General features: G+C 46.2%; 1 protein-coding gene across 2 annotated transcripts in view; it reads left to right on the top strand.

Moving 5' to 3' along the window:
* The window catches only part of slc8a4a (solute carrier family 8 member 4a), a 40,896-nt gene extending 26,713 nt beyond the window's left edge, over positions 1-14,183 (top strand). For both annotated transcript variants that reach the window (XM_076980251.1, XM_076980252.1), the window contains 5 exons: positions 6,803-6,909; positions 7,651-7,775; positions 8,294-8,393; positions 8,684-8,956; positions 9,147-14,183. In XM_076980251.1, the coding sequence (XP_076836366.1) occupies positions 6,803-6,909; positions 7,651-7,775; positions 8,294-8,393; positions 8,684-8,956; positions 9,147-9,526 (985 nt within the window). In that variant the 3' untranslated portion in view covers positions 9,527-14,183. The remainder of the gene's footprint in view (positions 1-6,802; positions 6,910-7,650; positions 7,776-8,293; positions 8,394-8,683; positions 8,957-9,146) is intronic.
* Positions 14,184-17,579: the final 3,396 nt, after the last annotated feature.

Here is a 17,579-nt window from a genome sequence, read left to right as displayed (position 1 = left end):
CAGATCCCTCTCACAGCCCTTCTATAATTATGAGTCTTCACTGTAACTGAGCTCATCCCCAAAGCCCCAAGCACCATTCCTGTCTCTTCTCTATCTCTCTCTCTCTCTCTCTCTCTCTCTCTCTCTCTCACTCTCACTCTCTCTCTCTCTCTCTCTCTCTCTCTCTCTCTCTCTCTCTATATATATATATATATATATATATATATATATATATATATATATATATATATATATATACATATATATCTCCAGCCTCTATTGGTGTACCACAGCTCCAAACTTTCCTTATGAGAAGCTGTTGATCCTCTCGTAGCTTTCGCTGGATGCCCCTCAAAGGGAAGGAAACGCTCTCTGACAGTGCTGCCTGCCTTCCCATCATGCTCTGCAGCTCCTCCCACCATCTCCGTGTCCCATGCTGTGATTTCTCTGCATGTTTATTAGAAAACATGTAATGCGAAGAAATGTCTCAGTGTAACCCTCCTTAGCCCACGTGCAAACATGACCACCTGGGACGCAGGATGCAGTGTGGCTGAGTGTGCTTTGTTTACTCCGTACCTAATGGAGCGTGAAGGTTTACGGGCGCGGAAAGGCAAACAGCTAGAGACAGATTCGGGCAGCACGAGGTGAAGTGGTGACAAGACTCAGGGCGAGAGAGAGAGAGATGTCTCAGGTGAGGTCATTGATCTCAAGCACTGCAGTGTGGCTGACGCAGACTGAGACCCACCCTGAGGGGGATCACATCATGCTTTTGCTGGTGATTCATTCTCTGTGTAAAAAAAGAAGCACACAGAAAACTAGCCATATACATTCATTTCTTAGACCAGAGAATTCATTTTCCCTCCGTTTTCCTCCACACAAAGTGGCACTGTGATTCCTCTGCCCTCAGGTCCCTGAGGGTACCAGAAGAGCCTCACAGCCACTGAGGTTCTGGTTTTAAGGTCCCGGCTTCCTTTCAGGAGACCTCGGTCACATTTGAATGTTTTCCAGCGACGACCAGGCGAAGCCATGATAGCTACGCTAGTCGCTTCTGTTCATTAAGAACACGACGCGAGGAAACCGCACCGAAACAAGGCAGGAGCGTGACGGCGACGTTGGGAGACGGATGGAATAAGACGCTGAAGCATGAGGGGAGAAAGCAGCCTGAACAGGCCTGTACAACACCCGGAGAAGGAGCACTACAGGGGTAAAGGGGGGGGGGGGGGGGGTTGAGAAGTGTGCACGCTTATCATCATTAGTGCCAATTGAGAGAGGGAAGGAGAGAAGCATGATGGGGCTGCTGCCAATCTCCAGTGGGGGGCTGCTCCTGTTGGGGGGGGGTTTAGGAGCGGCAGCCGGAGAACAAGCCACACCCTCCCAGGCTTCTCCGCGAGGGCCTGAAAGAGCCCACATAGCTTCCTGAGCTTAGTTATCTGCAGTGGCTGTAATCTGTCACTTGTGCTGTTTCCTCTCATTGTCTGAGATGCTCGTGGTTTGATATCACAGTTGAGTAATGACTTACGACATCGGCTGCGTGGTGTGTGCAGAAGGCTCTTCTTTCTAGACTTTGTGTTGTTTATCTGATATTAAACAGAAGTGCCTCTCCTCCTTGCCAAATTCCCCATATATATTTGAAGCCTCTCCCCCTGGTCTGGCTGCTCTCAGAATAGCACTGCACTCCCTCCGTGAGCCCTGCACAAGTATACTCGTCACTCCACTCCTGCAGTACCTAATGGATTTACTGGGTAGCAGCACATCCAGGCGTTGCCTCTGTTAGCTCCTCTATTTGCATCTCCAACTCAGCAACCCAGAAAAGTCCCTTCGCCGCCCGCTGAATGCCAGCGAGAAGCTTCCCTGTTGAGTCAGAGGAACAATGAAATGAAACATGAAAAGATGGTGGAGAATGAGAGGAGGTTTGGCTGCTGCCGTGCTTGTGTATTCGTGTGTGTGTGTGTGTGTGTGTGTGTGTGTGTGTGTCTGCGGTCGTGTGGGAGATGTGTGATGGGGTGTGTGAGCGGACGGTCAGCCGCTGTGCGTGGAGATGATAAACAGCTCGTTGCTTCACACTGGGTCCGGCCACTGGGGCTCCTCCCCTCCCCGCCCTGCAACTGAAGCTGTCCACACTAGCCGCCTCCCCCTGGATACACTAGCCGCCTCCCCCTGGCCACACTAGCCGCCTCCCCCTGCAACTGCAGCATACGTCCCCCCCACCCGAGGGGATCGCTCAGCTCACAGCTACCTGCCGCCCGCCCCCCTGTCTGTCTGCATGTCTGCCCGTCCCTCTTTCCTCTTATACACAATTTTTGCAGCATCTGTTGCTGTTCGTTGTCTGTTTGCTAGATGCTGTTTCTCGCATTCTCTTTCTCTCTCTCTCTCTCTCTCTCTCTCTCTCTCTCTCTCTCCCCCTATCTCTCTCTATCTCACCGTCTGTTTTTATTTCCTCCTGCCATGACATATCTGCTGGTGCCTCTATCTCGGTCCCGGAGACACTCGGCAGCCTCTTGGTGCAGTGTCTTCTCTGCACATCTCCCCGTCTCATGAATTTGTTATGAAGAGCAGAAGTGTGTGTGTGTGTGTGTGTGTGTGTGTGTGTGTAAGCAAGCAATAGGAGGGAGAGAGATCGATCTGGAGCTGATAATCACACTGCTTCCTCTGATATCGCATCTTCTCTCTCCTGTACGCCTGACACGATACACACCTGTGCAGTGTCTTTAGCATCTTTCATTATTCTTCTCTTTCTCTCTCCTCTCCATCTCCCCTCTCACACGTTCTTTCTCTTGCGTTTGTTTATCCATCTCTCTCTCTCTCTCTCTCTCTCTCTCTCTCTCTCTCTCCTTCTCTCTGACGTTCTCTCGCCTAAGGCCTTGACTTTTATCAGTATGTGCTTGCACGCAACCTGTTGCCATGCCAACACCATAATTTTATGTATCCTGTGTACCACACAATGAATTGTGTGGCCTCCCAGTGGAAGTGTATCTGGCTCTCACCTGTGCTCCTGCACACTGTGTGCTCTTAATGATTCAGGCTTTTTAATATTCACCCTCTTACCATCATCGCCATAGCCCACACACTCTATATATAAACATCCCTTATCTGCTAGGGCCTTCTGAAGAGGGAGAGAGCTATTCCTCCATTTCATTCTGTTTCTTATTCGTGAATAAATGCCCTGGGTGTGTGTATGTGTGTCTGTGTGTATAAGGGTCAGTCGGTGTGTTCGCAGTTCAGTGTTTCAGTATTTTTGTTAGCGCACACGCAGGCACGCACCATTTTCACGGGTAGGGCTACTGTTTGCCATAGCAGTTAATAGTGGCAATTATTACCTGAGGGCCACAGTGTGAGGTTGAAGCACCTGTTTAATGAGATGGCACAAATTTGCCTGCCAGCTTCCATGCTTAATTGTTTCCTCTATCTACTCATCATCTCCATCTGTGTGTGTGTGTGTGTGTGTGTGTGTGTGTGTGTGTGTGTGTACATGTGTGTGCACGTGTGTGTGTTACATTGTTGCATTCCCAGTGCTCTAGCCCTGTTTTCGTTTCTTGCTCCACTCCATCTAAGGTCAGTTTACTGGCATTAATGGATTTAATTATAGTGCTTTTAAAATGCTGACAAAATGACAGTTTTTAAAGTTATGAAACAGGTTCAACAGGAAAAATCTTTCTATTTCTCTCTGTCTCTGTCTGTCTGTCTCTCCTAACAGGGGTAAGCCAGCTTGTTGCCACTGGACCACTGTGGCTTGCTGTGCATCACATTGTAGATGTGATTTTAATTGGGTCACTGAAATGTTTTCAAGGGAAGTGAGATAGTGTTTGTGGAGGTGAGGGGGGTAATCATGTGTGACGTGCGGTGGGCAAATAAACAAAGAACATGTTCTACTGGATTTAATTACATCCAAGATGGTCAAGACCGGTTGGGGTGGCTGGGGGTGGTGGGGTTGAATTGAGCAGAAAAGAACAGAGGACCAAGAAAAGATTGGGATTAACATTTAAATTAAGGATTACAATAAGGATTACAGCAAGAAACCAATGGAGAGACTGGGGAGTAGAAAAGAACCAAAACCAGACGTGCATGCGTGTGAATTACACGTGTATTTCCACAGCTCCAAACAGACTAGGCCTGCCCCTCTTCATTATTCATAGGCTTTAATTATCAATGGCCCACCCAGACGCAGCCTTCCGTGTTCCTCCTTACTCTCCCCATCCCCTCCTTCCACAATACTGCGGTGGTTTTGTTGCGGTCAGGCCAGCCCTCGGAGCAGTGCAGGAGTGATATCGCGCCACGCTTCCTCTCCTCCTCTCCTCTCTGCTCCTTATCAGCCTTATATCAGGGTCTATGCACCCCCCCTCCATTGTGTGTGTGTGTGTATGTGTGTGCGTGCGTGTCTGCGTGAGTGTTTTGTGTTCAGCAGTGGCGATTTGTGTTTATTTACTTAAATCCACTTAAATCCTCCCGTGTGCATCCGCAGTCCTGCGCCATAGCGGGGGAATAAAGATAGCGCTCGCTGTCATTATCTCGCTTTGCTGCCTTCACTCTCTCTGTGCTCCTCTCGGTCTGCAGAGCGCTGAAATAATACATGAGCATCGTTCAAACGGGCAGGCCGCTTTGAGCATGCTCAGTGTGTCTCCTCGCGGTCGGTCGCCTCGGATGAGGATCCGCTCATTCGTTTCCTCTCTCGGTCGTTCGCTTCCTATAACCGAATCTCCAATCTCAGTGTCACAGGAATCAGCCTACACCTCAGACTTGGTTAACCTGCGTTGAGACAGTGTTTATTAGCCATGGGTACAAACCTCTGCAGTCTCATTATGATGAATGACGATCAGCCTCTGCTAAAGGCTGGTCCCTTCAGTACTAAACCCTCATGTATTGAAAACTGAAATTAAAAAAATAACTCAGAGGTTTTTGGATATTATGTTAGGGCTATAATGTGGCTAGATATCCTAACCACCAACGGTTTTAATGTACTTGTCTTTAATGAGTGGTCTGTACCAGAGGCATTGCAATTTACTTTCTGTTAGCACATTTCTAATGTAAAAGGAATTCACCCAGGATCTGTGTCTCGTGTGTGGAAGTGTAGCCTAAGGCCAAGCCATGGGTGCTAGGAAAATGTGCTGCATTACAACACATTATAAGACTAAAAATAAGTAATATAGGAATGTGAGATAAATAGTTTTTTTGTACATTATATGCACAAATTTGCATTATTCACTGTTTATATAAATAAATTAGGCAATTGATTCGTAAGTAAATATGTCTTCTCCATGTATTTCACCTTTATACATGTTATGACTGCTAGTATTGACACAGTCAACTGTCTCACACATTCAAGTGCTTTTAAATCTTATCCACGCTCAAACCTAAGTTCTATTCCTCCTTTTCCTATAGTTCCGATACTATAGCTCCCATACTGAACATAGACCTTTTCTGTCTATGGAAAACATTTGAACCCATGTTGCTAATGTTGCCATGAATATCCATACTCACAAAAATTAAGGAATTTGGCTTTTGGGTGAAAATGATCAAAAACATAAAAAGGTCACGCTACAGTGATAATATATCATGAAAGTGCATTCATGAAGAAGCATGCAATGGGGATTTCCTCATCTCAAAACTATTTACTGAAACAAAAGCCAACAGTGGTGGGTAAACCCGTCTCAATAACTTGTCATGTGCCCTTGAGCATCAATTACAACTTGACATGCTGTTCACAAGTCGACGTATTGTCTACTGAGGCATGGCATCCCTCTCTTCTTCAAGGACAGTCCTCAGGTCACTGAGCTTCTAAGGTACAGAGCTACAAGTCTCTACATGGGGAATCAGTTGATCCCACAGGTTTTCTATGTTTTCTCCAACATCATTGGCGACCATAATTTCTGCTCAGCGTGAATTGACTTCCATCAGTGAACAGCGCTGAGGTTCACTGGTGCCTTGTCCAGTGTAAACGTTTCCTGGCCCATGCAAGATGATGACACCTGTGCCTGGTGGTGTGGTCAGGTATCCATCCAGGTCGTCTAACACGTAGACCACTCTGATGTAAACAGGTTTGAATGGTCTGAGTTGACACTTTGGTGCCTCTCGCCTCCCTTAAATGTTTTTGGAGTTGTGTGACATTCATCATAATGTCATAATGTCAAAATGTGAACAGCGTGATGAGGAGGACTGCTTAAATACCAATTCTAATTGAACCAGGAAATGTATAGGTCGATTCATAGATCAACCACCTTTTGTGAAATTTGCCTCTAAGCCCTTTGTTAGAGGATAGCAAGTTGTGCAAAAAGTACATTGGACATGTCCACTCAAAAGTTTAAAGAAGGTCACATTAAATTCACCAATGGCATTGAGTGTGTACTTTGGGGCTAAGTCCTATATGAGGAGGCCTGTCCATGCAGCCATAGAGAGTGAGAGGTGGGATCTCAGCAAAGAAGTCACACAAGGGTTCTTACAGACCAAGTAGGTCTGGGTCTAGGTGCTCTAGAGGAGCAATATCATGGGAAGGAAGATCAGCTAGGCCTGGTTGAGAATTTGAGCACCCTCTGGTCTTAGCTTCTGTACTGTTCTGCAGAGTAGGACCAACAACCGACTCCCGAGGAGCTCTATTTGCAAAATGATGAGGTTGCCTGGTACAATTAACTTGAGAACTGAATAATGACATTTCCCGATGTGCCAAGTTGGAAATTACAGGGAAAAATATCTGGCGGTTCTCAGTGTCAAGAGACAACAGCCAAGCAGGATTTTAAACTCAATCATTCATTTGCATTTTTTTCTGTGCCATTTAAGGTTGCTTCTTTTTTCCTCTACTTTTCAACTGCGTTTTTACCTTCGTTCTGCACAGGAAAATCCTAGAGGTGAAGATTATTGATGATGAGGAGTATGAGAAGAACAAGACCTTCACCATCCAGCTGGGGGAACCCGTGCTGCTGGAAATTGGACAGAAACATGGTGAGGAAATGTCTATAGCCTAACCTCAGCCTTACAAACACCAGCATGGCCAGCAAGCATGGCCAGCAATGCGCAGCTTTTACAAGTCACTTTCTGTTTCGATGTCAGCACAGTCTAGGAGTTCTGTTAACATATGTATTATCAGAATACAACTCTGCCCCTGGAAATTAATACTTAATACTGAAGCAGTCAAGCAATTTACTGAAGATTAAAGAGAACCTCCAGCTCTGCTGTCTAGGAAAAATGCGAACTAGCAACATTATGTCTGTTACATTTGCACTGTGTTGTCCGTATGTAGATCCGTATGTAGATGAGAGGAATGGATAGTTGCACATTATTGCATGAAGCAGGAGCTACAGAAAGAGACCTATCAGGACAGAGTAATTGGTCTTAGCACACACGAACATGTTGGAGCCGTGTCTCCAGGCCATTCCTGCACATTAATTACATACTTACAACTCTAATGTGATGTTCTTCCCCATGCTATTCAATTTGCCAAGCTATTGTAGGATCCCATTAACAATGTTCTTGATACCATTTAAATCTGTTTCTCCTTCCCAGATTCACCTCACTGTAATTGTTTTATATTGTGTGTACAGGGGAAAAAAAGTAATTCACCTGTATTTATCCCGTAACATCAGCTAGATTATGCAGCGATTGTGAGTGTGGAAAACACTTGACATTTTATAGCCTGCATGGATTAGCAATATACCTCACACATATGCATTACTTCAACCTCAGGTGATTCCAACGATAACAAGCCAGCGGTAGGGCTCGAGGAGGAAGAGGTGGCCAAGATGGGCTGTCCCTGCCTGGGAGAGCACACCAAGCTGGAGGTGGTGATCGAAGAGTCCTACGAGTTCAAGGTAGCGTCCAAATGCCAGACCGGCTGATTGCCTAAATAACAACACAGTATTTAATCCACTGGCTTTTCACCCGCCAGCATGCACACACAGACTCTTTCTCTCTCACACACATACTCCCTAAGTCGCTGTTTCATTAGAGATGTCTGGAGTCCCTTGCACTCAGGGGACAGTCAGGGTGACAGTCTCCATACAGCAGGTTGTCCGGGCAAAGCAGCTTAGGGGCCTTAGGGGAGATTTGAGACAGGCACATCGCGGCTGCTTTTACACAGCCTGCGCCCTCCAAATGAAACCACCGCCAGCAGCAGCCGACCAGAGGACATGGGACAGAATGAAATTCAGAGGGGTTTATTTTTCCATGGTGCTTCACTGTTCTGAAATCAATTTAGCTGAGAGCTGTCCCTGCCTGGGCTGTGTGGAGGGCTGGCTTTGTCATTTAGGCTGCTCAATGTCACACTGGAGATGAGGCGAGCTTGTTCATCATGAGCGGCGCGTGCGTGTGTGTATGTGTGTGTATTCAGAACACGGTGGACAAGCTGATAAAGAAGACTAACCTTGCATTGGTGGTGGGCAGCAGCAGTTGGAGAGAGCAGTTTGTCAGTGCCGTTACTGTCAGCGCAGGTGAATGTCTCCGACACACGCGCACATGCACATGCACACACACCTCGTTTCTATCCATCAGTGATTAATTACCTCACGTCTCATTTATATTCAAATGAAATATCTGCTTCATTACACGAAGCATTATCCGACAGCTTAATATGATACATAACTTCAGCCTTGCATTAATCTCCTGTTGTCATCCTTGTGAAGGTGGGCAGTAGATCTCCTGTTTATCTGAACACCTTACATCTTCTGCCTCATTCCTTCTGAAGCCTTACATAACCCATCAGCCTGGCTTCTTCCCCCAGGTGATGATGATGAGGAGGAGAGTGGTGAAGAGCGCCTGCCCTCCTGCTTTGATTACATCATGCACTTCCTGACGGTCTTCTGGAAGGTTCTGTTCGCTTTTGTGCCGCCCACGGAGTACTGGAATGGCTGGGCGTGCTTTTTTGTGTCCATCTCCCTCATCGGGGTCCTCACCGCCGTGACAGGAGACCTCGCCTCCCACTTCGGCTGCACCATCGGCCTGAAGGACTCGGTCACAGCCGTGGTGTTCGTGGCCCTCGGCACCTCGGTGCCTGGTGAGTGTGCATGAGGGTGCATGCGACCCCTGTTATAGGTCTACCTCAGCAAAGTTTGGAGACGTTATAGTATATTTGCGTTTATTTGAATTTATTTGCCTTTGAAGGTGTTTAAATGAGCATCAGAATGAGCCCCTTCATATCTCCCATTAACCCCTCCTTCCCCGTCCTGGTCTGCAACCCTCCCCAGACACCTTTGCCAGCAAGGTGGCGGCCATCCAGGACCAGTATGCCGACGCCTCCATCGGTAACGTGACCGGGAGCAACGCGGTTAACGTCTTCCTGGGCATCGGCGTGGCGTGGACCATCGCAGCCGTCTACTGGCAGAGCAAGGGCCAGGAGTTCCGTGTGCCGCCCGGCTCACTGGCGTTCTCCGTCACGCTCTTCACCATCCTGGCGCTGCTGTGTGTGGCCACCCTGCTCTACCGCCGCCGGCCGAACGTCTCCGGAGGAGAGCTGGGGGGGCCGCGGACCGCCAAGCTGCTTACCGTTCTGCTCTACCTTTCGCTATGGCTCATCTACATCATGCTGGCCTCTCTGGAGGCCTACTGCCGCATGCCTAGCTTCTGAGACCGGGAGGGACCGGGAGACGGAGGGATTCCTCGTTCGCTCTCCCTCTGCTGTTGTGAACATGCTGTATCTGTAAGGTGTCCAAAATGAGTGTTTTACATCACCACAGATTATTGTCGTTGTCGGGAATCGGACCAGTTCCTTCGCACCAACGCTGAGGTTGATCTCTAGCTTGGTGCTGGCGGGAGGGGAGAGAGCTTTTACATTTCGGAAGGTGAATTCTTTCAGAAGCACGAAGGTACATGGAGACTCTACACACTACATGCTTTACTGGGGTTTTTCCAGCCCCAGCAGACTCACTCCCGATCGTATGAAAAAGAGGCGCTCGAGGAAGCTGTTCATGACAGAGCCATTCCACTTCATCCCTTCCGTCGGGTCCGCCATCTTTTTTTTCCTCCAGGCAGTTTCTCGCTCCTCCTGGTGATGTGTATGCTGCATGGGCAGCACCCGCTCTCAGTCAGCAGACTCCTGGGGAGCTGAACCACAGTGTTCCTGGGCCCTGAGGTCATGCCGTCGCAGACTGAGTGTCCTTCTCTCCCACCCTGCCGAGCCCCTGGGAGCCGCCGACATCCTCCCCGCTGAACCGGGACCACCCAGGCCCCAAGAGGGCATCACTGCTCCTTCAAACCGCCTCCTTTTCTATAGTTGAATCCTCGTTTATACACTCTTCCATTGTTAAGTGCTTGTTTTGTGCAGTTTTTTTTTTTTTTTTTGGGGGGGGGGGGGACAAAATAAGTTAGATGAGGAAATGTCATGTGATGGATTTTTTTATTACTGAAATGTTAAGACACTGAGGAATGTGAATTTCTGTGAGGGGTTTGTGGCAACTCGGTAAAAAAAAAAAAAAGAGTTGACACAAACTTGCATGGTACAAGAGTTAAAGTCCGAATCTGAACAAAAATCTAAAGAAATGATGTAAAAGTGAAAATGCTTTCAAAGGTGTTGGTGTACATTTATAAGGTAATTATCAGTATTTATTATCTTTACTATATATTGTGTCTTCAGGATTATTGTACGTTGTATGTGTCAAAGAGAATGTATTGGAAAGAAAATATGGTCCTGAGGGGGAAAATGTTGATTTAAAAGGCAATCTGTCAAGTCATTGTTCAAAGTCTTGTAAGTAGGACTGTGCTAATGTGAATTGTGTGAATGTGAATGGATGCCAGGCATGGTGATTAGTATGTTTACTACTGCCCCACACACACACACACACACACACACACACACACACACACACACACACACACACACACACACACACGTTTATGGTCCTGACTTCCCAAGTCCTATGAGCTTCCAAGGAAACTTCCTGGAGTGCCATAAACACATAGACACTGGGGTGCTGTATATATTGACCTTTGACCTAGGAGAGACATGGACGAGTGACTATGCTGTAGTTAGTGTTTGCACTAGTGGAGGTGCTGTATGTATTTACTGCTTCCATAGCAATAGCGATTGAATTTGATGGGATTGCATCACACTTACGGATATGAACTTTTTTACTGCTGAATTAGACTGAACTTTTAATGTTTGAAATATGGAAGCCTTACTGTTACTATGTTAATTCAGCCCTGTTCATCATTATTGATTCCTCAAGATAGCATCATCACTGCTTCATTTGAGTGTATGTGCATGCTTAATGCATTTTGGATTACATTTCAAATCAATTTATTTTAGTACCTTCTAATCAGTTATGGCCATCTGTTCCTTAACTAATGAAGCTTCATCCCATTCCTGTCACCAAGGAGTTAACCAACTGTTAGATCAGTTTCTGTTTCTGCCCCCCCCCTCTCTCTTTCTCCCTTTCTCTTACTCTATCTCTGACAAATGAGGCCCATTTGAAACCTTTTCAGATATATATTCAGATAGGTTTACAGGACATATGTCTCATTCTCCTTCACCACCTACCACTGAAGAGTGCTCAGCACATTTGCAGGTTGGTGTGGGAGGTGCTTGCTGCCAGTGGTCCTGCTTAGCTCGTGCTTGGGAATGTTTTTAAGACACTTGTACCTAAACTCTGTTCTAAGTTTGTTCTTGCTTTGTGTAGGATCTCCCCTTAGTAAATCTTCTCTTGAGCTGGATTTGGGAGTTTGGAAAAGTTAGGGACCATTCTTCATACCTTTCTGCTACCTGCTCGTCTCAGGGACTCATGAGAGAGTGAGGGAGTCTGGAGCTGGAGGCCGTGTTCAGAAAGTCACAGCCTGGGGGACCTCTTTGGCCATTCATAATCAGTAGAAAACACAGAGCTTCCTACTTCTGGAGAAGAGCTGGGAATATTTTTGTGTGCATTTTTATTTTTATTTATATTGAAGTTTATATGCCCTGACTTTCACATGATAGCAGGAAGACTGACTGCATGATTGCAGGAAGACGTAACTGTTTGCATGTTTGCAGGAGATGTGTCCGTTTGTGTGATAGCAGGAAGATGTAACCGTTTGCGTGATAGCGGGAGACATGTCCATTTGTGTGACAGCAGGAACACGTGTCCATTTGCGTGATAGGAGAAAAACGTGTCCATTTGCGTGATAGCAGGAAGACGTGTCCATTTGCGTGATAGCAGGAAGACGTTACCATTTGCGTGATAGCAGGAAGATGTTACCATTTGCGTGATAGCAGGAAGATGTTACCATTTGCGTGATAGCAGGAAGACGTGTCCATTTGCGTGATAGCAGGAAGACGTGTCCATTTGCGTGATAGCAGGAAGACGTTACCATTTGCGTGATGGCAGGCGGAAAAAAAAGAAGAGGGGAAAAAAGTGCAGAGCGAGTATTTTTAGTGCTTCTTGTTGCTAGGCGACATCTCGAAGAGTCATTGTCTTTCTGTCACAGCGTCGTCTGGTGTCAGTGAACGGTGGTGGGTGTGTAGCAGGCAAAGCAGGACCACCAAGTTCTAATCACTTTTTAAGGTTATTCCCATCTTTCTCCTGTCTCATAGCACAGAGGTTTAATGACTTTAAGCTCCATGTTCAATTAAAAACAGTCTTTAATGAAAGAATTAGAGATTCCTTTGAGCTATAAATGTGCCACAGTGTGTAGGAATAAAAGGGGTTTGGACTGCCGAAGTGTTGGTCTCACGTGTGTGATTTAAGTATGCTGATGTAGCGACCGTAGGATTGCTTGTTTGTATCGTGATCTTTAGGACATATGTGGCCAAAACTAATCAGCATTCTTACTGTGAGACACATGACACACTTATGGGTGCTCTGGGACTGGGGTACTGATTGATTTCTGTTACGAAACACTAGTTCAGTTCTAAGCTAACTGGAACAGGATTTAGCGTGACATTTATTCATTTTATTTTTATTTTATTTATTTGACCTTCCTTATGCCTCCTGAGCAAATAATAGACCCTGGTGTGAGCGGAGGATGCAGCTGCTAATCTCTAGACTTTCCTCATTAGAATAAGCCTTGACCCGCAGGTGGGAAGGTGAACGTCTTTCATTTCACTGGACATAACAGGACTGCTGGGGGTGTTAAGAAGTGGATAAGCCGTCGTTACGAGCATGTGTGCCCAAAAAGATGAGGCACGTGTCACTTTTTTATGCCTGGTTCTTCAGTTCCTGTATGCTGCGTCAAGACTGAGCATCTTAAGTCTATATAGAGCACAAGAACATGTACTAACGGAACAGCTTCGTTTTTCTACTTCCTGTTTTAGATGCTGCAGCTTTTAGCCCAAAGTCAGGTTTTCTCATGATGTCATAGATCATTACCACTCTCACATTGTCAAGCACAAAGTGGAATACAGTGTGTGGTTTCTACCCTTACAGAAAAGCCAATTTAACCATACAAACTTCCCTCTCACACAATTCCTGTGAGTATATGAGAGATGGGCATCGTTCTTTTCTTGCATGCTTGTTTCAGTTCTGTGCGTCACTTTGGGTAAATATGCTGTGCGTATCTCGGTCTGTCTCAGGTGTGGTTGTGCGTATCTCAGTCTGTCTCACGTGTGGTTTTGCGAATATCTTGGTCTGTCTCACGTGTGGTTTTGCGAATATCTCGGTCTATCTCACGTGTGGTTGTACGTATTTCGGTCTGTCTCACGTGTGGTTGTGCGTATCTCAGTCTGTCTCACCTTTGCTCATGCGTGTCTCAGTCTGTCTCACTCTTGCACATGCAGTCTAACACGGGCATGCTCACAATCCTCCAGACTTAAAGCATGTCCTTCCTGTGAGTGCGTTTGTGTTTGTCTTTCTAAGCTTGATTCTTTTTTTTATCATGACACTGAAATATTTACAAGAATGACAATGAAATATTTACAAAAGTGACAATTTGTGTTTGGTTTTGTATGTATTAACATTTGATAAATTAATGCTTTAAAATATTTTTTCCCTAAATGCCAAGTGTTCTTAATTTTAGTATATGATATTATTGTCTTGAAATCTGTACTGTACAGGGGACAAATTTATATTTGGGGTAAATGAATCATAATAATGTGCTATAGGCAGTACGGTACTATTATTATCACAAAAGCATTCATGTTTAATTAGCATTTTTATTAAGTATGTATGTGTGTGCGCAAGAAAGGATGTAAATTGATGTCACCTCACTAGAAATGTTCTGTGAAAGTGAAGGGGAGGGGATGGGGATTAGGTCTCTGTTTGAATTGCTAATCATTGGTTCATTATTTTATTTATTGAAGACTACATTAAAGTTGGAATTGTATATTATACAACGGGTGTCACTGACTTCCCTGAATACCACATTTAGCAGCATCAAGTAACCATCTATTAACCTATCCATATGTTTTGATCATATGATTTGATCCATATGATTTTTGATGATGTCATACATGCTGAAATCCACAACTTTTTAAAATTTAATTTTGTAGGAGCATCTACCAGCAAACAGAAGGCTTTTTAAAGTCTAAATTCAGTAGTTCCTTATGTGCTGGTGTTCAGATTTAGGAAGCTTGACGTTAAAAAAGGTGCATTCCCCCCAGAGAGTTGTGAAGGGACAAAACCAGGAAGTCTGACTAAAACACAATGCATGCTTGAATGGAGAGAAAGTTGAGGCTTCCTCAAAGACGCTCTATTCTCTAGATGGCCTGACAGATGGCACTCGTCTTGGTCCTGTTCCCCTCACAGACCAGTGAGCTGTACAGAAGCACAAAACATTCATTAGACACACACAGCGGCAGTAAGTGTGTGAGAGAGAAAGAGGAAGAGAGAGATGAAGAGAAAGAGACAGAGAAAGAGGGGAAAGGTATGCTTTGGAATCTAAATAACAAAAAAAGACAAAAACTCATGAGGAATGTAAGGAGAAACCTTGACAAATATGTGGGAGATATGCATGAAGGAAACATCTCCCACCTGCTGGTACAGAGAACAAGCAATAACACAGAAATAATGTTCAATACAGCCATCAGACACATATGTGATCTACTGCAGTAATAGTTTTAGTTGACCTTTACGAGGCCGAAGTGAGAAGATTGCATAAGAGCACAACAAAATATTTGATGTACCTATAATATTGTATTATATTGCAATATAACAATATAACAGCATTGCTGCCTTCTGTACAGTTTGCTCCCAACAAGGTCTGTGGCTGTGCATGGCCTTGTTACACCTTTCCAGCTTTGGGACTTACACCCGTTCAAATGTGGCTTTGCTTGTATTCTCAAGTTAAAAATTCACTTGAATGGACATCAGATGTGCTGATAATGGAGGTGTGAGCAGGGAAGCAGGAGGAAAGAGTGACCACACATGCAAAGAGCAGAAGTGAATTCACCTGCCTGTCACTTCGCAATGGAGGAACGCTTGCTGATCTACTTAAGTGCCTATTTATGTGTTATACGATTGTCAAGTTCATACTCTTGCAATACAAGGTCCTCATAACTACTGTTTACACCTATTCTGAAACTCTTCCAACCCTATCCCCAACCCCCCAACCCTCTCCCTAACTCCAACCCCCCAACCCTCTCCCTAACTCCAACCCCCCAACCCTCTCCCTAACTCCAACCCCCCAACCCTCTCCCTAACTCCAACCCCCCAAGCCTCTCCCTAACTCTAACCCCCCAACCCTCTCCCTAACTCCAACCCCCCAACCCTCTCCCTAACTCTAACCCCCCAACCCTCTCCCTAACTCCAACCCCCCAACCCTCTCCCTAACTCTAACCCCCCAACCCTCTCCCTAACTCCAACCCCCCAACCCTCTCCCTAACTCTAACCCCCCAACCCTCTCCCTAACTCTAACCCCCCAACCCTCTCCCTAACTCCAACCCCCCAACCCTCTCCCTAACTCCAACCCCCCAACCCTCTCCCTAACTCTAACCCCCCAACCCTCTCCCTAACTCTAACCCCCCAACCCTCTCCCTAACTCTAACCCCCCAACCCTCTCCCTAACTCTAACCCCCCAACCCTCTCCCTAACTCCAACCCCCCAACCCTCTCCCTAACTCTAACCCCCCAACCCTCTCCCTAACTCCAACCCCCCAACCCTCTCCCTAACTCCAACCCCCCAACCCTCTCCCTAACTCTAACCCCCCAACCCTCTCCCTAACTCTAACCCCCCAACCCTCTCCCTAACTCTAACCCCCCAACCCTCTCCCTAACTCTAACCCCCCAACCCTCTCCCTAACTCCAACCCCCCAACCCTCTCCCTAACTCTAACCCCCCAACCCTCTCCCTAACTCTAACCCCCCAACCCTCTCCCTAACTCTAACCCCCCAACCCTCTCCCTAACTCCAACCCCCCAACCCTCTCCCTAACTCTAACCCCCCAACCCTCTCCCTAACTCTAACCCCCCAACCCTCTCCCTAACTCCAACCCCCCAACCCTCTCCCTAACTCCAACCCCCCAACCCTCTCCCTAACTCTAACCCCCCAACCCTCTCCCTAACTCTAACCCCCCAACCCTCTCCCTAACTCTAACCCCCCAACCCTCTCCCTAACTCTAACCCCCCAACCCTCTCCCTAACTCTAACCCCCCAACCCTCTCCCTAACCCCCACCATTTCCCAGATAGTGCTTATCTGTTTTACTCTCCTCCCAGTTCAAACAGAGCCTCACTCATAAAAACATGTGATGTGAGTCATCGTGTATTATGCATACACACTGGGGCTCAGGATTGATATCGTTATGTAACCCTTTTTTCAGATTTTACAGAAGTTATTTTTACTTGTGTACCCGCTCCTTCTTTTATTCTCACCCTGGGACAATCGGACTCCCTGCAGACCTCTAGACTTTACCCAGTACAACTACCAGGAACACTTAAGCTGATTTCCACCTATAGTGTTGTGCATGCACCCGTATCAAATCGTACCAAGGATATCAGCAGTGATAACGCAACAGACCCTAGCACCATTGTTGGAAGTGTTTTTTTATTCTTCAGAATGTCAAACTGAAAGTCAAAAATGTCAGAGAGGATGAATTAGCATTCCAAGACCCATCTGAGTCACAGGATATCAAAGACGCCGCTTGAAAGATAGATTAGAAAGCCATTGTTTCGCCATGGCAATTTGCCTGAGCAATCGCCGTCTCTATTTTTAGATGGTTTGAATTGGTCGTGGAATGATACACATTGCAGCTGCATTTGGGTGTCATCAGTCACCATCACTGGAGCCACTGGGTCTCTCACACGCACGCGCGCGCGGTTGTTCGGACACGAGTTTCATCCTGGTCGATTACAGCCGTCATGTTTCATATCTTCAACACGGACGCCAAGTGTCTGACTTGCCAAAACGTCTGGCCTCGCAGGTGGCGTCGCTGCCCACGACGCTTTCTGTTATTGTCCAACAGGTAATGCTGTAGATTAATACCGACTTATGTTACAGAGAGACATAACGTCAACTATAATACTTGAGTCAAAGCCCGTATTACATAAAAACGAGTATAAGCTTTTCCTCATCTTTCCCCTTTTGCTATTTATATCTGAGAGATTAGCAATAATGTATGTGCTACTCGGATCGCGGAAATCTGTTCTACGGTGTTTTATGATAATTAAAAGCGATTCCTGCTTGGTTAGGATGGAGAACATATGCGCCATTTTTCCTGTCTTGTGTCAGGTCACCCAGATGTCGACGGAGAGCAGGAGTGGCTGCAAGTGGAGGGATGTAGAAA

Source organism: Brachyhypopomus gauderio, chromosome 18 (genome assembly GCF_052324685.1).
Source record: "Brachyhypopomus gauderio isolate BG-103 chromosome 18, BGAUD_0.2, whole genome shotgun sequence".
In the NCBI taxonomy this organism is placed as follows: Eukaryota; Metazoa; Chordata; class Actinopteri; order Gymnotiformes; family Hypopomidae; genus Brachyhypopomus; species Brachyhypopomus gauderio.
Note: the sequence above shows the minus strand (reverse complement) of the source record. Positions and strands in the feature narration are given on the sequence as shown.